Here is a 23,219-nt window from a genome sequence, read left to right on the forward strand (position 1 = left end):
CTCAATAAGGCTTGGCGAAGGGACCAAGGGGACGGGTGGCTGAGGGTGGATCATCGAGGGATCGTGGAGCAGCTCCAAGGGGAGCACAAATCAAAACACCACCTAGCATGGGCATTCCACGTTGGCAGCATTGCGCAATCCGTCAAAGAACTTCACTGCCTCACTTGGATATGATAACTAGGAGCCTCCGCTCAATTCATCCACGCCTGAGAACAGGCGACCAGGCGCAAAGCTGCAGGCGACGAACTGTTGCGCACGCAGGACAACTGCATAGAGCTATGGCCACGCTCCCCCGTTCGAGCAATCAGGTTCGTTGATGTCGAGATGCTGTGGCTGGTCCGGAGCCTCAACCGCATCACCAACCCCCGTCTCCGTACCTCCGTACATCGCTTTTGTCCCTGTACATAGGTAGCTCTCTTGCTCTGCTTCGCCATTGCTTACTTGCCGTCCGTTTTGCTTCTCTCAGTCGCTCCGTCTTTGCTGCCAACCAAGTGATCCCCAGTCCGCGTCCATCATACCCTGTCCGTGGCAGACTCCATTCGTCACCATGTTCTGACACTGGAAGCCGCTTCCTCACGTCGAGCCTATCCGGCAGCATCGACACTGCCGGCCCTCAGCGTAGCTTGCTGTGGCAAGCGCGACCGCTTAGAGACGGTCTATCCCTCTGGTCCCGCTGGTTCCGCAGCGCGCGCATTGCGCCTGTGCCCAGTCTACGGAAAGAGCTTAGGATTGTTGCTGAAACGCAGGTAGGACACACAACATGGACGGTGGAGGATCTCGAGGAGGAGCAGCCTCAAATGAGCCGTACACTGGCTCGTTCGCGGCGCCCGACTACTACAAGCATGGGCGGCGGTCATCTTACCGAAGGGCCATAGAAGCGTCGCAGCAGGACACGCTCGAGCAACAGGAGTCGCCGGTGATACCGCAATATGCGCCTGCTCCGGCGACTATCCCGCGCAAACCAGTCGCATCGACCGGCCGCAATGATTCGTCGGCGTCGGCATCCGCGTCGCACAGGCGTCGAGAAAGCCAGCCGTATCCCGCTACGAACAGCGGACCACCGCCGACTAACCTGGTAGCTGCCAATTCGTCTCGCGCTCCTCCGGTGCTGTACAATGATCAATACGGTGCTCCACCCATGCGCACTCATGATACAAAGCATCGCTCTTCCAGATCGCAAGCGCAGCAACCGGATCTGTATATACCACCACGACCCTACGAGCCTTCAGCCAACCTAGCCTCACCACTCCCTTCCGTAGCACCTGGCGACAAAGACAAGCTGAGGAGTGGCTCATTATCAGGCTCTGGGATGCAAAGACGTGAGTCAGTGCCGGGGAGATCACCTTTACAAACCCTCGAAGGCAAGCTGGACGACATAAGCAAAGAGGAGAGGCGTGCCAGGGTACAGGAAGCTGAGTTTCAGGCGCAGGAAAGAGCTACGACTGGGCGAGGTACGCGTCAAAGCCGCGGCGCAGCCATAGGCTCTGCGCCGTTTCGCGTGGTTTCTGGGCCGGAACCATCTCAGCCATTGCTCGCAAGGACACAGAGCGGTCGGCGGCATGTGTCTGCTCCGATCGAAGGACTGGTTGATGCCGAGCACCCAGAAAAGGGAGTTATCGACTTCGGTCCACCTTGGAACCCTGAAGCGCAGCAAAGCCTTCCGCGATTGACGCGGTATTACAGCGCCGGAGGAGGAGCCGAAGTCGCATCCGCAGCCGCTTCAGCACCAGCACAGGCGCCACCAGCCGAACCTCCAAAGCCACAGCGGACCAGGTCGTCACGCCAGAGTGACGGCTCAGGCGAGCGGAATGTCTTGCGCAAAAGGAGAGACTCCAATGGCGGAGTTCAACGAGGCGCCAGCTTCAAGGAACGATCCGTTGCTGCTCGTAATGACGCGCCAGAGCGGCCCCGCGAAGACCAACTCTCTGGTCGCGGTGCCGCCGTTGTGGGAGGCGCTGGTGCAGCTGCTGGGCTGGGCCTGTCCGGTATGAGTGAACAGAGGCATCCAGGACAGCATTCAGATACGCCAGGCACTCGTCCTGACACTGGTCCCGAGAAGCCTACGAGAGCTTCGACAGATCCACATTCAGACTACCAGAGATCAACTGGCGTCAGAGACGTGTCCGACAAGCCCACAGCACAGAAGCAGCTTGGTACAGAGCGCATGGGGAAGAAGCGAGCCCTCAAAGCAGCCAAAGAGCATCTGGAGCCTGATCCTGTGCCGCCAGAAGCTGTGCTAAACCCTCATCCTACGGCCCCAAAATATGACATCCCTCCGCAAACGCATGGCGGTCAGGTGGCTCGAGATAGAGTCGGCTTTGGATCGGTTGATCCGGAACAGATGGCATCTCCACCGCACGAGAAGCACCACCATCATCTTGGACACGCCTTCCATCGCGATCACGATCCTGAAAGGCGTTATCTAGCGCCGAAGCCGCTGCAAGAATGGAGACAAGCTGGGATAGCCAGTTTGAGAAGCAATGATCTTACCGTGGACGGTCCGGACACCAATGCTGCACCTGGAGCTACCGACACAGACCCACCCTGGTGGGAGCGCGGCGGCTCACAGCGGCGGAGAAGTGGCGGTGCAGTCCCTCAGACCGTTACCACTAGCACCTCTTCTTACGATGGCGGCTACGATCAGCCTGCTGGACAGACCTCTTTTAATCCGCCACTGTACCTCAAGTGCGGACCACTCCTGCGATACACGGGTATGCGAAGAGAGGGAGCGAAAGAGATATGGCGGGGCAGCGCTATGATAGTCACGATTGACAAGCATTCCGTATACGATACTCCGCCAACTTTGCGACTCTTCGTACAGCCTATGGATCTCTTGCCGCCCCCGCCAGCGCACCTTGACGCCTCGAGCGGGCAGCAGCTTGCCCCAGAGTACGTGGACCCCCTGGCCGGCCACATTAAGATGTCGCGAACTGGAAAGACGCTCTACGTCCGGCCGGTCGAGGATCTGGAGGTGGAGAAAGACCTGTCTCGGATCGAAGACGACAGCGGTCTCTTCGAAGAGTCTCCAAGTCCCCCATACACAAACGGCAGATCTCACAATGGGCAGCAAACCAGGACCCAGGCCGATATTGCCAGGTCCAGGTTTCGCAAAAGGGACGGCGAGAGAGCCAAGAAGTACCGCGAAGTCAGAGCCCACCGATTGCATGCCGAAAGGGGCGTGACATTCTGGAGATTCAACCTCGAGGTCGAATTAGGCGCACATCAGACAAGGATCGCCTATCGTATCAACAGCGGTCCGGCCGTCGGATTCTGGGTCCCCGCAAGAGGCCAGACCATGCACATCATGTTCCACAGCTGTAACGGTTTCAGTGTTAGCGTAAACCCTGATGTGTTCTCAGGACCGGATCCTATGTGGCGCGATGTCCTGAACAACCATCAGATACGACCTTTTCACGTAATGATTGGAGGTGGAGACCAAATCTACAATGATGCTGCCATGCGCCAGACGAGACTGTTTCAGGACTGGTTGGCAACGAAGAATCCGGTCCACAAGCATTCGGCTCAATTCACAGTGGAGATGCAGGATGAGCTCGAGGACTTTTATCTCAATAGATACGCTATGTGGTTTTCTCAAGGTCTGTTTGGAATGGCGAATTCTCAGATTCCGATGATCAACATGTGGGACGACCACGATATAATAGACGTAAGGCTTTGTGTTCTCCGACCAAGGTTCCGCTGCTGACACGCCACAGGGCTTTGGATCGTACCCCCACCATTTCATGAGCACGCCTGTCTTTACTGGTGTCGGCGCTGTCGCCTTCAAGTATTACATGCTCTTCCAGCAGCAGAGTGTAGTCGATGAATCGTCAAAAGAAGAGCCTTCTTGGCTGCTCGGCGCGTCACCTGGGCCGTACATCAACGAGCTAAGCCGCAGCATCTTCTTGTCTTTAGGCAAGCATGTGTCTTTCCTGGCCCTGGACTGCAGGACCGAGAGGATGAGAGACGAAATTCTCAGCGAGGAGACATACGAGCTTGTGTTCGAGCGATGTAGAAGGGAGATTACCAAGGGCGAGACCAAGCATCTCATCGTCTTACTTGGCGTGGTACGTGATTGAATCGTAGACTGGTACCATCAAGCTGACAAAGCCGTAGCCCATTGCGTACCCTCGCCTCAATTTCGTCGAGAACGTCCTGACGTCCCGCCTCATGGATCCCATCAAAGCGATCGGCCGCGCTGGATTGCTAGGCGGCTTCATTAACAAGTTTGACGGGGGTGTCGAGATTCTCGATGACCTTGACGACCACTGGACAGCCAAGCATCACAAACGCGAGCGCAACGAGTTCATACGCGACCTGCAAGATCTCGCAGCAGAGAAGTCTATCCGTGTAACCATCCTTGGCGGGGATGTGCATCTTGCCGCCTGCGGCCAGTTCTACAGCAATAAGAAGCTCGGCATACCCAAAGATCGCGACCACCGCTACATGCCAAACGTCATCTGCTCAGCCATTGTCAACACGCCGCCCCCGGAGCTGATGGCCGACGTGCTGAACAAGCGCAACAAAGTCCACCATCTCGACCGCGACACTGACGAAGACATGATCCCGCTCTTCACCCACGACGTCGACGGCAAACCCCGAAACAACCACCATCTCCTGCCGCGTCGCAATTGGTGCTCGATCCGCGAATACCAGCCGGGCAGCACGCCTCCCCCGTCTCGTCCCGTATCACCACCTCGTTCCGCCGAGAGCCCTTACGACCCGAGCCGGCCTCCACCAGGCAAGCTGTCTCGCACGAACTCCCTCACCCGTGCCGACTTCCGCCCAGGCAACCTAATGCGCCGGCTCTCTCGCAGCGAGCGCGGGCCGCCCCCGCCAGCCTACTACAACAACGCACCGGAGCTGGACCCCTACAGTCCGCAACAGCGCCAACAGCCCCCACAGCGGCGTTCCTCAAGCGCAGGCGGGATGCCACAGCGTCCGGACGACACGGACAACAGCTATTTCCCGCCGCCGCAGGAGCCGCCGCGGCCTAACCCGTTCCACCGGAAGCCGACCGGCCTAAGTGAGAAGGCCGCGGGTCGAGGTGGTGCATGGGATCGCGCTGCCGAGGCTGGCGGCGACGGAAGGGGCGGCCACATCGATCTGAGCGGTGGCCTGGACATCGTGCTCAATGTCGAGGTCAGCCAGAAGGACCCGGCGGGCATCACGACGCCGTACAGGTTGCTGGTTCCTGCGCTGGGGTACGTGGAGCCCGTGCGCCATAACACAGAAGGCGAGAGACGGAAGAGCGTGCTAGGGGTGCTGGGGTTGGGTAGCAAAGCGAAGCATGAGAAGGCGGTGGCCAGGCATCACAATCGTAGCTTTGAGAGCTCCCATAGCAGCGACGTTGACGACGATGACAACAGCCACAGGAACAGCTCCGTAAACCCGCCGCCCGTCCACCCTGCGGGCTTCGGCGCCGACGGCCAGAGAGACGCCCGCACGGAGCCCAGAGACTTCGGCGCCGCACCCGCACGCAGAGAGCTTCCGCCACAACCGCAAATGCAACCGCAGATGCAGATGCAACCACAACCACAACCACAACCACAACCACAGCGGCTTCCACCTCAGACGGAGAAGCCCCTCCCAGCCCGCCCAGGCACGGGGGGCGTCGGCGGCCTCCTCCGGCGCCTCTCGCGCGACTACGGACGGAGCAGAGACCAAGTCCCACAGCGGCAGCCGTCGTACTCGCAGTCGCAGCCGTACAGAAACACGCCGCCGCAGTCCCACCCTCAGGCCCAGGCCCAGATGCAGGGGCAGGGCCCGCCACCGCCACCTCCGGCAATCGCGGGCGGTGTGTTTGTGGACCGTGCGACGCCGCCGAGAGGGACGCCGCCGAGGCAGATGCCGCCGCAGCCGCAGCAGATGCAGCAGCAACAGCTGCCTATGGCGAGGGGAGAGCAGATGCCGATAAGGACGAGGTATAGAGGGAGCCAGTACGGACAGGAGGATGAGTACGGAGATGAGGGATCGGAGGGGTCGATCACGCCGCCCGGTGGATATGCGGGGAGGACGGAGGGCGCGGGGGAGAGGTATGGGTACGATGATCCGAGGGGTTATGAGGCTGACCGGCCGCTGAGGAAGAAGGCTGGGTGGAAGATTTGGAAGTAGGTGCAGAGTTGAGGGAGGGAAAGAGGGATGGTGCTGGGAAGAACATCTTTTGGGTTAGAAGAACATGCTTGGATAGTGAGGGTGGTAGATGATGTTTGGGTTCTCCGCACGCAAAACGACGTCGTAACGCGGTCGAGTACATATTATTTTAACGTATACACCTGTCTTGGACTTGCTACTCGCTCCTCCCACGAAACCCTAGACCCCGTCAACGCGAAACGGAAACAGCTTGTTCCTCCTCATCCTACCCCGCCCCCAGCGTTCAGATCCCCACGTCCCACGACCCTGATACTCTTCTTGATCTCCTCCCTCCGCTTCGCCGCCTTCGCCTCACTCCTCGCCCCCATCGCCTTCTCGAACAACGACGGCCGATACGGCAAACCCGGACCTTTCTTCTCCGCCCGCTTCTCCGCCCTCTCCCCTCTACCCACCGGAAAAGTCTCCCGCCGCACCAACTGCGGCTGCAGCGCCTTCCCACCCGCCGCTGCCCTCTGCTCATGCACAAACGGCAAATGCGGCCCCCCTCCCCCACCACTGCCCGCGGAATGCGCACTCTCGACACTCCTCTTCGCCCGATGGAACACCTGCTGCACGCCCGCGACCACCTTCTCCGCCCTGCTGCCCTCCCGCCTGTGCCGCTGCGCTGGCGTCTGCGGCGGCGTGTCCGCGCGGTCCAGCAGTTTCGGGAACTTCATGTCGGGCGTCTGCGGCAGCGGCCGGTTGTGGGAGTCTGAGGGGCGCGGAGACGGGTGAGGAGAGGGGTGGGGGGACAACGGGTAGAGCGGTGTCCCGCTGTCGGTCTGGTGCCGGTAGTCGTGGTCGATGTGGCCGATTTTGGGGTCGCGGGGCATGCGGGGGCGGCGGGCCGGGGAGCGCGATCGGGAGAGGGAGAGGGGTTGGGATTGGGCGTTTTGGGGGAGGCGGCGGGGGGACGGCGTGCGCGCTAGGGCTGGGGGCTTGAAGGGTGATGGGTATGTGTCTGCGCGGAGGGGAGGTTTGCGTACGCCGGCTGGGGTCTTGATGGGGTCGGATGGTGCCTCGCTGTGTATGGAGGATATGCTTGATGCGTTTGAGCGCGTTCGTGGAGTCGAGGCGACGGACTCCAGAAGCTGCAGCTTGAGTGGTGGGATGTGTTCCGTCTGGGCCTTGGACTTCTTGCCTCTGATTTTGACTCTGCCCTTCGGGGGAGTAGCTGGCTTGGTCCGGGGGTAATACGCGGATACTCTGACGGATGCTCCGTTGTTGCGGCGACGTTGAGTGGCAGCTCTGATACCTGACACGGCTACTTTACGTTCGACGGAATAGCTCATTTTATCGAAGGGCGGCGATATAGGAATCAAGCCAGTTGTGCTGCTGTTTCGGCGGGCTCTTTGTGGCAACGCTAGCTTCAGTGGTCCTTCAGACAGCGACGGTAACTTCAAATGCGCCTTGAGACCACTGCTCTGTCTGCTATCTCGCTTGGTATCTTCTTCCGCCCTGCAGCTTGCGACACTGGGCCGCTGGATGTGAACCGCGGGCTTGTAGAACAAAGGCTCAGGTACGAGCTTGATGTCTCTCCCAGTGTCTTCACTATCTGGATCGTTGTTCCACTCTGCGTCAAATACGCCAGGCTGCGGCACACAAAGGTCCCTGTATTGCTCAGCGAGCGTGCTGTGGTATTCTTTCGCCAAACTTTGCCGATGCGCCTTTTCGTCTTCGTCTTCCCACTCGTCCTCTGCATCGTCTACGCTCGATCTGCGCGCTATCGCCTTGGTTAGGCTGTAGCGTTGATCCGACTCTATGTAGTGGTTGTAATACTGCGTTCGCGGCGGCGCATGCGGTATGAGCCCGCGCCCTCTTACAGGAGAGGACTCCGTGCCGTATGAACCAGGCGCATTATCGCGCCTATCTTGAACAGTATCCTGCGGCTGACACTTACGTGTCGGACTTCGTAGCGAAGCGGATGCAGCACGATCGGGTGACGAAGACCGTGATGCCGTCGAGCGGTCTTCTGGCGTCGGAGGAGCCGGTGAACTAGAGAGTGACACGCCATCGTGTTCTTCGCGGTGCTGATTCCCAAACCCGGTGGTGAAATAAGAGGCCTGGGCTGCGCCGAAATCCTGCACTTGAACTCCAGGCTTCTGGTAGCTCTGCGGAGACTGTGCAGGAGGTGGGTGATTTTGGACAGGAGCTTGTTCCTGGATGGGGGAGTTAGAGTGCAGGGATGACGCCGGGCGTGCGGATACAGTGGATGGACTGGAAGAGGGGTCCGGTATCAAAGGCGAATATGTTCGTAGCTCGTGAGCGGGAAGGGAAGGCTGATTCGACCCTGGAGATCGACTACTGCTAACAACATTGGCTTTAGTCTGTGGCACGAACTTGCTCGGTATCGGAGGGACTTCCTCGTACTCCCATGGCGAGGGTATCCGTGGTAACGGCGGAACTTCTGGGTACTCCCACGACTTCGGAACCTCCCACGATTGCACCGCCCGGCTGTAAACGCTGGACGAGCGTCTGTGTTTCGGCGTTGTCGGCTTCTCTGCAGCAACTTTATCTGGCGAAGGCGGCAAAGCCTTCCACGCCTGTGGATTTGGAGGGACTGTCTTCATGAATGCCCGAAAGGATGGAACTGGTTTCTTCAAGCCATCGACAGAAAAAGAGATGGGTAAGTTTTTCGAGTCGGCCGAGTACGCCTGCTTGTGGTACTTGGCCTTCATAATCATGGTACTGTTTCTAGCAATTTTGGCCGGATGCGGAGGTTGAGGTGGGACCAGTGCACGTTTCCGGCCTGACTGTGGCGAGGAGAATGCGTATACAACAAAGGCTTTCAAAACTCCACGTGCTAGATGCATCTGAGAAGCGGTGCAAGTCGAGCATTGTATTCGACAACAAAGAACGCTTTGATTCCGTGCCAAAGCTGAGCAAAACAACAAACCGACAAAGTGACAGCGGCATTGAGAGAGAGCATCGACCAACTTACTGTTTGGCACAAGAATCCGCTCAGAAATATAGAATGGAATATTCACTCAGATAGAAAGGTCTCAAGGAAAGTATGCATCACCTACTGCCGGCGGGTTATCTCACCAGATAATCATGTGGCTTGTACGTATGTGCGACTAGTACCAAGAACTCCATCAAAATGTATAACACGGCACATAATGTGACATAGGGCAGGGAGAGGGTTCGCGCGCCGATGGTGATGGCACCTACACAGGATAGGTACAACAAAGCAATGGCCGGTCTCAGAAAGACAGCATAAGTCAGTTCGCCCACTTTGAGTTTCGCGCACCGCTCTGGACCGTTAGGGTAGAAGCAGAGCCGTTGCAAGTGTATAGCTCCAAAGAATGGCCTAATTCGGTCTTCGATAATGGTATTCTGAAATGGAATTATGTTCCCAGCTTCCACCCAGACCCGAAAGGCTGGCTCGGTCGCACCGCTGGTTCCTTCAGGTCTTGGGTTTCATAGTCGCGCCCGAAACCGAGTTGCGATAACAAGTGTATGAACCGAACTGCCTGGCAACAACTTGTGCATGCCCGATGTAAGCTGCGTGGGTACGCGGAGATGTGTCAGGTTGGTGAGTTTTCTTGATCCGTGCCAAGAGATAAATCAGAGTCGACCGCTCCAGGCACGTGATTCCGCAAACGGTCGGAGAAAGAATGTATTGCTGCCCCGTGTAGGGAATATGCAGGTCCAGAGCGGCAGCGTACTTTTACTTCTGCTTTACCAAATGCGCCTTGTGCTTGGAAGCACTCGAAACCTGCAGTATTCTTGAGGCAAATGAGGTGGATTTTGCACCGGAAGAAGCTACAGTGTACATTTTGACGAGCAGAACATTGACCATTTGGCTTATACCAAAATCTGGGTGATATGTTGTGCGTGAGCTGTGAAATTCTAGAGAGCTAAAAAGCACAACACCATAAATAAACTTACTATGATTATTACTGGAGGTTCCCTCTACAAAGCTCTGGGTCTGTCACCCAGCGGTTTCATGACGTCCAAGACTTCGAGTTCATAGTTGGACAAGCTGATTGGAACAGGTGGTGGTGCAGACCATCCTTGTACTGCAACTCTGCCTCATTTCCGTGAATTGAAGGGATATGGTAGATCTATGCCGTCGGCTACTCCACTACCGCCGCCGTCTCCGTTGAGAGATGGAAGAGGCCCATGTACGACCTTCACACGTGGTGTGGTAGCCAACTTCCTAGATGATGTATATATCTGGATGTGATCGACGTCTATAGGCATCAGAAGCAGCAAGTCATCCGGCATACAGCACAGTAGCCTGTCCTTACAACGCATACGTGTTCTTAGCACAATTCTACCATCTTTGGCCTTGCCGATCAGCAAGCATAGTGAGCCCAAGCGGACGTCACCACCATGTCCTCTTCCGACTCTTCTACCGTTTGCTCAAGGGAAATCATCGAAGTGATCCCCAAAGCCGACTCGAAAGGTCCCAGCCACACTGGCTATCCTGTACAAGTTGCGACCTCTCTCGAACGCCCTGAGACTCCTGAGAGTGCTGTATCCGTAGCGCCTTTCAACCCAGGATGGCGGTTCTACCTCGCCTTCGCTTCCCTTTCCATCATCTCGCTGATGGCTGCCCTTGACGCAACTTCCCTTTCCGTAGCCCTGCCCATCATGGCTAAAGCACTTAAAGGCACCGCTATCCAGGCGTTCTGGTCCGGAACTTCGTTTCTCTTGACCTCTACGGTGTTCCTCCCGGTCCTGGGCTCCTTCAGCCATGTGTTCGGACGGAAGCCTATCATCCTCGCCAGCCTTGCACTGTTCCTCGCCGGAGCCATCATTGCGGCGGTGGCGAACAACTTTACAGTTCTCCTCGTAGGCAGATCCGTGCAGGGTATCGGCGGCGGCGGAATCATCTGCATGAGTGAGATGGTCGTGACTGACCTTGTTCCGTTGAGGGAGCGGGGCAAATGGTTCTCGTTCATCAGCTCGATGTGGGCCATTGGCACGGTTGTCGGTCCACTTCTCGGTATGTATTCATCCATAGATGTATGTGAAGAAGCCAGCTGACACAGTGATGTAGGCGGTGGATTCGCCCAAAGCGTTTCCTGGCGGTGGATCTTCTGGATCAACCTGCCCTTCATCGGTATCGGCGCCCCCATGGTCGTCTTCTTCCTTAATCTTCATTATAAGAACAGCTCGCTGCTCGCAAAGCTGAAGCGAATTGACTGGATCGGCACCGTCGTCTTCCTTGGCGCGACGACTGGCTTCCTCATCCCACTGTCCTGGGGCGGGGTCATGTACGACTGGTCCAGCTGGCGGACACTCGGACCGCTCATCATCTGCGGCGCGGCTCTCGTCGGGTTTGTATTTTACGAAGAGTACGTAGCATCGGAGCCATTGATCAGGCTCAGCGTCTTCAAGAGTCGGACCGCTGCCGTAACATACCTTGGAACCTTCTGTCATGGCGTCCTCCTTTGGTGCATCTTATATTACTTACCTCTTTACTTCGAAGCGGTCAAGGGCCTCACGCCAATCACGGCGGGCGTAGCTTTGTTCTCACAGACCTTTGTCGTCCCAGTCATGTCCATCGTCACCGGAGCTGCGATCAGCATCACCGGCCATTGGAGGTGGGCAGTTTGGACTGGCTGGTTCCTCACAACTCTCGGCTGTGGCATCCTCATCAAGCTCGAGGAGGACACGAGCACTGTAGGCTGGGTCTTTATGAACATTATCTCCGGTCTGGGCACGGGTATGCTGTTCCCAAGCATGGCTATGGCTACTCAAGCCGCCGCCTCGAACGAAGACCAGGCTCACGCGGTCGCCATGTTCACGTTCATCCGGGCGTTTGGCCAGACAGTAGGCGTCGCCGTCGGCGGAGTCATCTTCCAGAACCAGATGAAGAAGGAGCTCTTGACGTACCCTCTGCTCGCTGACATGGCGGAGGAATACTCTAGGGACGCCAGCGGCCTAGTTGAGATCATCAAGCACATGCCAGACGGGCTGGAGCAGAAGCTTGACCTCCGCATCGCCTACACGGACGCCTTGGAGCGTGTCTGGTATGTGCTGTGCGTCATCAGCTTCATCGCGTTCGTCGCGAGCTTCTGGATTCGCCCTCTGGCCCTAGATAGGGCGCTAGAGACCGAACAAGGGTTCATCCATGAGCAGAAAGAGACTGATGCCGAGAGAAACAAAGCGTAGAGGTAAAAAGACTGTAGAGCAAAAGTCGTATACAGGATTGGTAAGTAGACTAAGATGGTTTTCTCTTGTTGGCATGAGCGAGGCGTCAAGGGAGACTGGCATAGATTTCGAACTTCGCGGCAGTATAGCTAGAATGACAAAAGGCGTTATTGTTGAGTGTTCTTACCTACTTCTTGAGTTTCGATGCCGTGCATCTCAATTTGCATTGGAGAAACCACACAGTATCTCCAAACCGGCGGCCTGCCCTTCCATTCCCAGCTGAAATTGAATAAATGACTACGACGAATAATGCAGTTTCCTCATGTTATCAAGATGAGCGACACTCTTAGGAGAAACGACTTTGGTATTCAAGTTTCGCGGCAATATGGGTAGAGTAAACCAGCTAAACTACCAAGCTTCCTTGCGTGCTTGTTAAACCTTCTTGCTTTAGCTAAACAGCTGTACTGATGCCCTATCTCTTCCTACAGTTCGTCCGAATGGGGAAATCAGTTCATGCGTCTCACGTGCTTCATTTCCGCCTTCGATGTCGTGCATCTCGGGTTCACGGGATCCCTTGGTCGGGGAGAGGAAGCCGTGTTGCTGCATCCCTGTGCGTGGCCAGTATCGAATATCCCCCACAAACCTCTTCAGCGACGCGATCTTCTAGACCGAGAACTCAAGCATGTGAAGCGTCCGCTGTGTGCCCGCTAGATGGATTACGAAAACGTTGTCACGAGCTCGACGTCGCCCCCAACGGTCGAGCATTCTCCCGAGAGTTGTGGCACCGGGCGGTGAGCGACAGCTGAGATCCTGAGATGCATGTCGTTGTTATCCACGCGGCTCCACCATCGGCGGTGCTATCGTCTGCGAGCTCCCCGCAAACCCTCAGCAACACGTTGGATAGGGTCCGAACACCAGCCACGCATCTCGGTCAAGGCGCGGTTTGTAAAAGAGCCTGTCAGCAAAACTCCGGCAGCAGCACAGCGGTGTTCCGCCCGTCCCGCCTCCTGTGTGCACTCGTTGTGGGGGAGGGCCGGCCTGCACCAATGAACGGCCGCCCATCTCCCTTATCTCTGAAGCGCCTCCAAACGATCTGCCCTTGTTCCTATCGAAGCAGCTCACGGACGACAGTTAAGGCTGGGCCTGCTCATTGCATTACACAACTCTATTCTTTTGGGAATATTCTTACGTACTGCTCCAACAAGCACCTCACCAGCGCCTGCATCCCCATGTCGCCTTCAAAAGACCGAGACAGACACGGCGCCCTGCTGCTGCTGCTGAGGCCTCGCGACCGCAGAGCGCTGTTCATCCATGCCTTTCCTCTCGCTCCAAACCTCAAGTTTCGCCATCAAGCAAGCCTACAGCGGCACCTCAGCACATCGCGCGTGAGAAGAGGCATGACCCAAAGAACCATCAACCACTTGATTCTAGTTTCAGCTATCGCAGGCAATTTAGGGCCCTAGTTACCTATCGCTCTCTTGTCACATTCTGGTTACTTTTGTTCGCCGGTTAGGTTTAGGCATTGCTCTTTGGTACTCCAACCAGATAAGCTATCCGCAACGGGTTGTTGCAGCGCAGTATCAGTGAGTCCGTTTGTAGTGTGACTGGTCGGTTGTGTCCGAGGCACGAGCTTGAGCACTCCATCGGACTGACAACGGCTTTCCAGTACGCATACAGCAGCTGCCTGTCGTTGCAGGGCCGACCCATACTCAGCCTGGCACGCTGTCCGATATCCTCCTGCCGTTATCTCCGCCGATCCATAGCCTTGCGGAGCGAGAAACCGCACCCGAAGCCAATATGACCACTGCCATTGCTATGCCGCCAGCCATGCCACGTCCCCATCCTGTACCTATCGCCGCTGCACGCCCAAAACCCAAGCGTCCTCCTATGTCAGGAAAGGAGAACTTGATTCAAGTCAAGCCTGTCTCCGTAGGAGTGGTCAACAATATCAGGACCCGTCGAGAGAGGCCTTGCGACGCCTGCAGGAGGAGGAAGAGCCGCTGTGTGATTCACGAGGGAGCAGTGCTCTGTGTGTTGTGCGAGTTCCACAAGCAGGAGTGCACCTTTGTGCAAAGCCCTGTGCCGCGCAAGAGGAAGCCTACGGGCGACGGTAACAAGGAGGAAGTGTCTAAGAAGAGGTAGGTCGAGTGTGGTATTGAAGCTTGCGGAGTCCATATGCTCATGATCCGGTTGCAGATCCGTCACATCTGTTTCTCCTCCCCTTGCAGTGCAGGCAACCAGCATCACGCCTCCCGCTAGTAGCCCGCCCAAATCACCGACGACCCCAAGACACTTCGAGACCCTCGGCGAGACCATTGGTTTGCAGAGGAGTCAGCACTGCAGGTACATTGGGCCAACCACTCCCTACGACTCTAGAATCATTGGTCTCGCCCAGTTCGACAAGCGCAACGAAAGCAGCTTCAATCTTGGCACACTCAGGCGGGTCACCAATAATGAATGCTTCCTTATGTTGTCAGACGACACCACCCGGGAATATGGAGACGAGGTAGAAGCGCTTAGGGCCGTCGAGCAGATCGTTGCGCCTCATGGCCCCGCATTGCTTGACCTCTACTTCCGCGTCGTACACCCGAGCTTTCCCGTCATACAGAAGCAGTTATATATCGAGCGGCACCGCAGTGGTGATCAACAGTTGTCGCCGTCTTTATTGGCCGGTATCTACATCTTGGCGCTTAACTGGTGGTTATCCGACCCGAGGCTGGCCCCACTCCCAAAGCCTGATGTAAGGAAACTTGAAGCTCTTGCCTCCAAATGGCTTGCAAGTTCAATGCAGAGGCCGAAACTCTCGACCGTCCAGGCAGGGCTGTTGCTGCTTCAGAGGCCTGACGCTGATTCGTGGAGCCTTACTACACAACTCGTTGCCATTGGTCAAGAGCTAGGGCTGCATCTGGACTGCTCTAATTGGTCAATCCCTCCATGGGAGCGTGGATTGCGAAAACGTCTAGCATGGGCACTGTATATGCAGGACAAGTGGTCTTCGCTCATCCACGGTCGGCCATCTCATATATTTAGCGCAAACTGGGCGGTCAAACCAAATAGCGAGGAGGACTATGAGGACGAGCGACTCACAAACTCACCCATTGAAAACTCATCCAAGGAGGACAAGGCGGAGGAAGAGAGAGGGCAGACGCACTTTGCTCAGATGATCGCTCTTACTCGCATCATGGCCGAGGTTATGGACACATTCTATACCCAAGTGGCCATTTCAGATTTCGAGGTGGCGGGAAAGAATTCCACAAGATTGATCTTGGAGAGAGCGAAGCCAGTCCAGATCAAACTCAAAGACTGGTTCGCGAAGTTACCGGCTTCTTGTAAGATGGACAGCTACAACGGAGGCCGGCTTTCTCCGAATGGTAAATAGCTTCTCGTATCCAGAACTACATGAACTCAAGCTGACATTCTCTAGGCTCTCTGCATCTAGCATACTTTGCTACGGAGATCACACTCCACCGCCGGATCGTTCAGTCGCTCAACCAAGAAACAGCCGACCCATATCTCATGTACATCTGCCGATCTGCAGCAAAGACTCGCCTCATCTCCGCCATGGACTTCGTCAACCGTCTCAAGCCCGAGCATCTGCAATCCTTCTGGTACTTTGCCTCGAAGATCAACTTCACTCTGATCGGCACCTTCGGCAGTCTCCTCTGGGCCACCGCTCCCGCCAAAGAGGAAGCAGATTTTTACAAGACTAGACTGCGCGAGTACAGGTGGACGCTGAGTGTCAGCAGTAAGCGCGCAGAGTTCCTCGACTACGCCGTGCAGATGCTCGATGCTTCGCGTGGTATGCTCAGCAACCTCGCCGAAAAACCTCTGCTGGCTCAACTACAGGTCAGCAATGCGGGCGTCCCTGCGGAGCGGACCACGGCGCCGCTGCCTCTGCCACATGACCACATGGGCGGCGATGCAGGATCGGAGATGGGAAGATATAACTTCGCACCTACGTTCTCTGGGTTCCCGACGGAAGCTCTGGATCAGTATGGCATGGACCAGGAGCTGGACGAGGATTCGTCTGACTCTTCGCTCATGGAGGAATGAGCGTGAAAGGGACCGCACCGGCCAGCGCCGCCGTTGACTACCTGGACTAGCCGACACAATGCGTTGTGCAACTCCTGCGTCGTTACGCTACGCTACCACTTTCCGTGTAACGGGAGTTTGCATGATCCACCGCATCCGCAAGGGCTGCTCCACATCATAGCGGTGGCTGCCGCTCGCTCGCGGGTAGCCATGTTTTCCTTTAACTATCTTGGGAGGTTTTCTGTAGGCGTTCATGGTTAATGGAATAGGCGGAGGTGCTTAGACGACTTAATGTACACAGTCACGGCCTGATACCCAGTAGAACTCAGTTTATCGGTGCACTTCGCGCAGCATGGCATCAGCGTAGCATAGATAGAGGCGCGAACCAGAACGCCAGTTAGCATTTCCAGACCTCGTTGTCCTCATATGGATGATTCATGCTGAAACCTTGTCTTGTGAGGAATCAGTCTTTGGACGACTGAAAGGGCTAGCCCAGGAACAGCACCCAAGCGACCCTCGCGGTTCGGCATGCGCGAACACCACGCGGCTGAGATGCGGACCCCGGAATTCTGCCATGGTGGCCTTTCTGGGCCAAATATATCTCCAACCGTAACCCAAGCCGCTCGCTATCAACAATTCTTTTGGCGCAATCGCGCGAACGGTCGCAATTAATTCAGTAGGAAGTTGTCGAGGAGCACAACCTAAGAAGCGCACAGCAGGAAAGAGAACCGAGGCCCACCCAGCACACACGCTGGAAATACACTCGCTGCACAACTGCACAGCTCCGCGCCTACGCCCACCTTCTTCGACCCCACCCAATTCGAACCCTCATCTCTCCTTCGAGTCCAGTATCTTCTCCACCACGCCTCCGATCCAATTCCTACGCCGCAGTACACCACCCCCCGCCCCCATCCTCGCAACTTCCGTGCAGCTTTCCACAGCCTCGTAGCGCCCCCGCCACCCCATCGAGCCCTCGGGCCCCGGAACCGAGCAAGATGCCCGCGAAATCGCGCTTCACGCGCCTGGACGCCTTCACGAAGACGGTGGAAGATGCGCGCGTGCGGACGACGAGCGGCGGCATCGTCACGATTGTCAGTTTGCTGGTCATGGTATGGCTTGTTTGGGGCGAGTGGGCGGACTACAGACGGATCGGGGTCAAGGCGGAGTTGGTCGTTGATAGGGGGAGAGGTGGGTTTGTTTCCTAGGTTTTGGTGTTGAGTGTTTGGAGAGGTGAAGGGGGAGGGGAGGGGAGGGGACGGGGTAATCGGAGCTTGGGGGATGGGAAGAGGGGAGGTGGTTGGTGATGAGCAAGAAAGACTAGGCTATAGCGAGTATGCAGGCTGCGCACTGCTAGGAGGTAGATCTGGCGGAGCGGTGATGCTGCGATAGGAACATCTGCAAGAACCAGAAGGCTGACACAGAGTTCAACTACATACAGGCGAGAAGATGGAGATCCACATGAACATCTCCTTCCCGCGCATCCCCTGCGAGCTCCTCACGCTCGACGTGATGGACGTCTCGGGCGAGATCCAGACGGGCGTCATGCACGGCGTAAACAAGGTGCGGCTGGCGCCTGAAAGCGATGGCGGCGGCGTCATAGAGACGAAGGCTCTTGAGCTGTACGTTACTTCTACACAGTCCCACTCCATCCCTCCCTAAGCCCTAAGGCCCTCGGTTCTTCGCTGACGGATCCGCAGCCACAAAGACGACGCGACCCACCTCGCCCCCAACTACTGCGGCGAATGCTACGGCGCGCCCTCACCTCCAACAGCCTCCAAGCCCGGGTGCTGCAACACCTGCGACGAAGTCCGCGACGCATACGCCTCCGTCTCGTGGTCCTTCGGCCGCGGCGAAGGTGTCGAGCAATGCGAGCGTGAGCACTACGCCGAGCACCTGGACTCGCAGCGACGCGAAGGCTGCCGCGTGGAAGGCCTGATCCGGGTCAACAAGGTGGTCGGAAACTTCCACTTCGCCCCCGGCAAGAGCTTCAGCAATGGCAACATGCACGTGCACGATCTCGAGAACTACTTCAAAGAGGAGGGGAAGCACGATTTCACGCACAGGATCCACATGCTGCGCTTCGGGCCGCCGCTGCCGGACAGCGTGCTTGCGAGGCTGCAGGGAGGCCCCGGTGGCGGGAGCGTTATGGGCGAGAAGATGAATCCGCTTGATGGGACGGAGATGGTGACGCAGGACAAGGCGTTCAACTTTATGTACTTCGTCAAGGTGGTTTCCACGGCGTATCTGCCGCTGGGGTGGGAGACGCAGGGCAGCCAGAAGCAGCTGGACGCGCGGGCGGCAAGCGAGTCGCTATCGCATGACAGCATCGGCCTCGGAGGCCTGGGAATGGGCTACTTGGGCAGCGTTGAGACGCATCAGTACAGCGTTACGAGCCACAAGAGGAGTTTGGCCGGTGGGAGCGATGCCGCGGAGGGCCACAAGGAGAGGTTGCATGCTAGGGGCGGGATACCGGGAGTGTTTTTCTCTTATGTGAGTGCTCATCTCTCCCCTTGCTTTTGCCCTCTCTCGTCTCCCTATTCGTATCTTTGTCTTCATTTCTGTCCTGTCCCTTCAGTGAACATTTCCAGGTCAAGAAATCATCCCACAATCAACTAACGCCCCTGATCCAGGATATCTCCCCAATGAAAGTCATCAACCGCGAAGCGCGCGGCAAGTCCTTCTCCGGCTTCCTTGTCGGCGTCTGCGCCGTTATCGGCGGCACGCTGACGGTTGCTGCGGCCATCGATCGCGCACTGTACGAAGGCGGGCAGCGGGTCAAGAAGCTGCATTCCGGATGAGCGATGTCCGTATGTACCGTGTGAGATGTCTTTCTGCATCGGCGATGGCGTTTGGGACGTTAGCTACATACTGGGTGGAATATTGAAGTCATGAGTATCGTCTTCGCGTGTGTGATCGTACAAAACATCTGTGATTTCGACTATCACCTCTGCGACAGGGCCGGACTGTACTCAACGGCCAAGGTATCTACACTCCAACATCTAGTCCCTAGAAAACTCGTGTCTACCATGCAAAGAAACACCGAGAGCTCCAACACATGCAGCCTCTCATATACAACCAACTATGCCGCTCAGAATACCGCCATTGCTAGCTACGGCGCCGCCGGGTCCGGCCCCTCCACCTGCTCCACCACCGGCACAAACTTCTCCCTCGCCTCCACGTTCGCAATCGCCGCTTGCACCGCACTGGTAAGGTCAATATGGAACAGCGGCCTATTAAGGCCATGTATAACCGCGATCCTCGCGCCCTCCTCCTTGCCATATGCCTTCGTCTGACTGAGCGCCTTATCCAGCGAGTCCTGCTCATCATCGACACCCTTTTGGCCGTGCCGATTGCCCGTCTCAATGTCATCCGCATCGGTGTACTGCGGCGCAACATTGGTATGTATCCTCCTTAGGTTCTCGCGGTCCTCTTCATACTCCGCCGCGTGCGCCGCGGAGTCGCTCCCACCGATCTCGGCAACGCTGAAGATGGGCTTCCAGCGCTGCGTCGCCTCTCCCGCGGTGAATTCCGGGTTCGGAAGGCCGAAGCCGGCGGCGGCGAGCGCGCGCTTGGTCCACCGGTTGTTGATGCATGCGAAGTGCCACTCGACGGTCTCGGGGCTCGTGTACCGGTCCAGCTGGTTGCGCACGTCGATCATGTGCTGTACTGAGGTGATGTCGACGTTGTTGACGGAGGAGAAGTCTAGGATGATGGCTTTGAGGGTTGGGAGGTGGGTGTCGATTTCGAGTTGCTTGCCGCGGCGAGGGCCGGGATCGTTCCAGGGACGGTCCTGCGGGAAGGGGTGGTTAGCTTCTGTGCAATCTTTATGAGAGAAAACATATACTCACGCCGAGTTTGCCGTATGAGTGCGGGTTGGTGCGACGAGTGTGCTTCATGATGACTGTTGTCATGTAGTCGAGGTAGTGGTTGGCGTTAGGGTAGTTATAGCCTTCTGAGAAGCGGTAGATGAAGATGCCGGGGTATGGTGCATTGAGCTCAATCTGGGGGTTTGATCCATCGTGATGGTCGATGGGGAGGAAGATATTTCGGGTAGAAACAATACTGTCCTCTTTACCGCCGGCCCGAGGCTTCGCTGGTCGCGCGTCTTTGTCGGCTTTGGGCTCGTCGTTGTCCTTGTCCAAGAGGTGATCGCCAATGACTGAGTGAACCTTGACTCTTCCGAGGAAGCGGCCGCGAGCTTTGAAGACTCGGTAAAGCAACAGCGCAGCTGAGATTGTAATAGTTGTATAGATGCCATTCTCGATGTTGGTGAACACCGTCACGAAGACACCAGCGAAGAAGATTGGCACTTCCAAAGGTGAGATCCGCCAGAAGTGATAGATGGTGTTCGGCGGTGTGATTAGATCTCCGACGGCATGAATGATAACGCCCGAAAGCCCGGCATTTGGAATGTAGAAGAATACCGCTGGAAGCGCGTAGATGGCCAGAAGAACCACAATAGCGGTGATAACACCTGCGAATGGTGTCCGTACACCAGCCTTAGACTTGATAGCAGTCCGGGAGAAGGAGCCGGTCGCTGGATAACCCCCAAGGAATGGGCCAAGCAGGTTCGTGACACCAATGGCCACCAGTTCCTGGGACGGATCGATGGTGTAGTTGTTGATTCGGCCAAAGGATTTTGAAATCGAGATATGCTCAATGAGGAGGACAATCACAGTTGCCGGCAGTTCGCTGGCAAATGCACCGACAATGCTGGACGTCACCTGTGGCACCTGGGCATGCTGGAAGCCTACAATATGTCAGCTGGGTCTTCTTTCGATTTCCGGTAAAGCACTGACCTCTCGGAACACGCCCAACGATCCTAAAGAGAGGATTGCTACGGCGATTCCTATTGGCAAGCCAGCTTATCATGGTGTACAACAGAATCACAAAAGCGGTCCTCAGCGTCGAAACGAAAAACCACGACTTCTTCTGGTGAGGGTTGCGCTTCGCCATCTGGGAGCAGATTATACGAATAAGGTAAAGCATTGTCAGGGCCGTCAATCCGATGGCCGCGTCCATCTTCGTATCTGGTAGATGCTTAAAACTCTGGATGATGACCAAGTAGGGAGACTGCCGATTGTTGACCAATGAGCTGAAGCCCATCAACGCTGGAACCTGGCCAGCTGCAATGCTTATCGCGGAACCGGTCATGAACGCAGATATTGCGGTCAGCGAGATGAACTCCACGAGCCAGCCAAGTCGAGCAAGCCCGAGTGCGAGGACAATGCCGCCGGATACTACAGCAAGTGCAGAGGCGATTACGTATCCCTCTACGTCCGGCAGCGTCTCCTGTGATCTTAAAACAATATTTCCGACGATGGTGGACATGACAGCAACAGGCTACGATGGTAAGCTTTGATCAGAGCGTTAGAAAAGTCTCGTTTTACTTACGCCGATAGTGATGTCTTTGGAAGTAGCGAAAAACCAGTAGATCAAAACGCCCATAAAGGACGAGTACAGGCCGAATTCGACAGGTACTTCAGCAAGCCTAGCATAAGCCATGCCTTGAGGAACAACAACCGCGCCGACAGTTATGCCTAGACGTCCAAGATTAGCGACCACTCTCCCAACAGTGAACAAGGATCCCTACCAGCAACTAGATCTCCAGACAGCCAGACGGAATTGTACCTTGTAATCCAGTGAAGGAATGGGAACAAATTCTTGAAGTACCGGAAGACGTCTTTACGAGAAGGGGCGAGTTCAGAAAACCACTCGGCGACAGTAGGCTCCTCCTCGACATAGGTGTCCGCGCTTGACACGGAGAAGACGGATTCGCCTCGAGTGACTTTGTCTCCTTTCGCTGTCCCAGCATCCTCGAGCTTGATTCCAAGGCCTTTTGCCATGCCCCTCCCGATCTTGCTACTTGTTGAAGCCATGGCTGGGTTACGAACCGAGGGTCGTGAAGATGGGATAATGAAGGAAAAAGCAGCGTCAAGGAACAGGCGGAAGGCCTAGTAAACAAGAGATTGTCCCGAGTGATTCGGATGCGATGTGTTTCTATCCGCTTGGTAGGCTTGCGGGAGCACGCAAGGATTCGACAGGATGGCCTGCAAATAGCAGGGAATACCTTTTAGTTCCCCGAGGCGTGAGCTTCTCTGCCGGACATGCAAGATAACTGTGGCTGCTTGGGGGTGGGTGGGTTGCAAGGGGGTTGGTCTGGAATATCAGGATTCTGTTTGATGAACCCTAAGATTCGGTCGGATCCAGCGGGTGCAGGATCAATGGTCCTAATGGCGCGAGTTGAGGCTGAGATGAGGACTGATGATAAGTCCACCTGCGTAAGAGGTATTAGGTTGCGCGAAGAGGTGGGTTCCTCGACTTTAGGAATAGATGGCGTAGCGCCAAGTAAGTGAGATGGTGATAGACGCGAGGATGAGCACCAGGACGAGCTGTTGTAGGTTGCAGAGTGCTCACGGCAGAGAGATGGTCAGATAGATCATTGACAGGATCACAGAAGGAATCCTGCTGATTACACACCAGCAGGGGCGGTAAAAATACACCGTTTACTCAGATAGAAGCACAATTCGATGCTCGGACTTTGGGGGGGACAAGCACGACATCGCCGGGGCTGTCTCCAGAAGCGTTCCCGATGAGGCAACGCAAGCTTTGGAGTGCCTCAAAGCCAGATCGACAGGCGTTGACGTTTGGTGCCGGCGGGTCGGAAGGCTGTGAAAGCTCTTTCAGCCAATCGGCCAGTGCACCTCTCACGACATCGACCCTGCAGAGCACGTCTTTTTGGAGGCTGCTGCGTCTTTCCAAAGATGCAACAATCGCCGCTCGCTACCAGCCGAGAGTGCCCATGCTTCCGCCTAGGGCTTTTGGAGATACTGAACGGGCCCCGCTCTGCTGCATCGTGGCTGCTTTTTTCTCAGTGCAACCTGAAACAAGCCTCGTGGTTGCTGCTCGTGAGAACCTACGAGTAATCGAAGGATTGTCGAATAGCGGCGGAA

At 56.4% G+C, this 23,219-nt stretch overlaps 6 protein-coding genes across 6 annotated transcripts; 4 read left to right on the forward strand and 2 right to left on the reverse strand.

Annotated features, from left to right (window-relative positions):
• Nucleotides 1-760: 760 nt before the first annotated feature.
• W97_03503 (uncharacterized protein) lies at nt 761-6,111 on the forward strand (the record flags this gene model as incomplete). Its single annotated transcript, XM_007781399.1, has 3 exons — nt 761-3,664; nt 3,714-4,064; nt 4,114-6,111. The coding sequence occupies 3 exons, from the start codon at nt 761-763 to the stop codon at nt 6,109-6,111; spliced, it is 5,253 nt and encodes a 1,750-aa protein (XP_007779589.1).
• A 239-nt stretch (nt 6,112-6,350) lies between these two features.
• Nucleotides 6,351-8,699, reverse strand: W97_03504 (uncharacterized protein; the record flags this gene model as incomplete). Its single annotated transcript, XM_007781400.1, has 1 exon — nt 6,351-8,699. One exon carries the CDS (start codon nt 8,697-8,699, stop codon nt 6,351-6,353), a length of 2,349 nt encoding a protein of 782 aa, XP_007779590.1.
• A 1,768-nt stretch (nt 8,700-10,467) lies between these two features.
• On the forward strand, nt 10,468-12,255 carry W97_03505 (uncharacterized protein; the record flags this gene model as incomplete). Its single annotated transcript, XM_007781401.1, has 2 exons — nt 10,468-11,083; nt 11,138-12,255. 2 exons carry the CDS (start codon nt 10,468-10,470, stop codon nt 12,253-12,255), a joined length of 1,734 nt encoding a protein of 577 aa, XP_007779591.1.
• A 1,776-nt stretch (nt 12,256-14,031) lies between these two features.
• On the forward strand, nt 14,032-16,287 carry W97_03506 (uncharacterized protein; the record flags this gene model as incomplete). The annotated part of the gene is made up of 3 exons (XM_007781402.1): nt 14,032-14,372; nt 14,431-15,605; nt 15,659-16,287. The coding sequence occupies 3 exons, from the start codon at nt 14,032-14,034 to the stop codon at nt 16,285-16,287; spliced, it is 2,145 nt and encodes a 714-aa protein (XP_007779592.1).
• A 974-nt stretch (nt 16,288-17,261) lies between these two features.
• Nucleotides 17,262-19,064, forward strand: W97_03507 (uncharacterized protein; the record flags this gene model as incomplete). Its single annotated transcript, XM_007781403.1, has 4 exons — nt 17,262-17,454; nt 17,705-17,885; nt 17,964-18,756; nt 18,897-19,064. The coding sequence occupies 4 exons, from the start codon at nt 17,262-17,264 to the stop codon at nt 19,062-19,064; spliced, it is 1,335 nt and encodes a 444-aa protein (XP_007779593.1).
• A 311-nt stretch (nt 19,065-19,375) lies between these two features.
• On the reverse strand, nt 19,376-22,145 carry W97_03508 (SulP family sulfate permease; the record flags this gene model as incomplete). Its single annotated transcript, XM_007781404.1, has 5 exons — nt 19,376-20,056; nt 20,115-21,016; nt 21,066-21,609; nt 21,661-21,806; nt 21,860-22,145. 5 exons carry the CDS (start codon nt 22,143-22,145, stop codon nt 19,376-19,378), a joined length of 2,559 nt encoding a protein of 852 aa, XP_007779594.1.
• Between the last annotated feature and the right edge of the window lie 1,074 nt (nt 22,146-23,219).

Source organism: Coniosporium apollinis (assembly GCF_000281105.1).
Source record: "Coniosporium apollinis CBS 100218 chromosome Unknown supercont1.14, whole genome shotgun sequence".
In the NCBI taxonomy this organism is placed as follows: domain Eukaryota; kingdom Fungi; phylum Ascomycota; class Dothideomycetes; genus Coniosporium; species Coniosporium apollinis.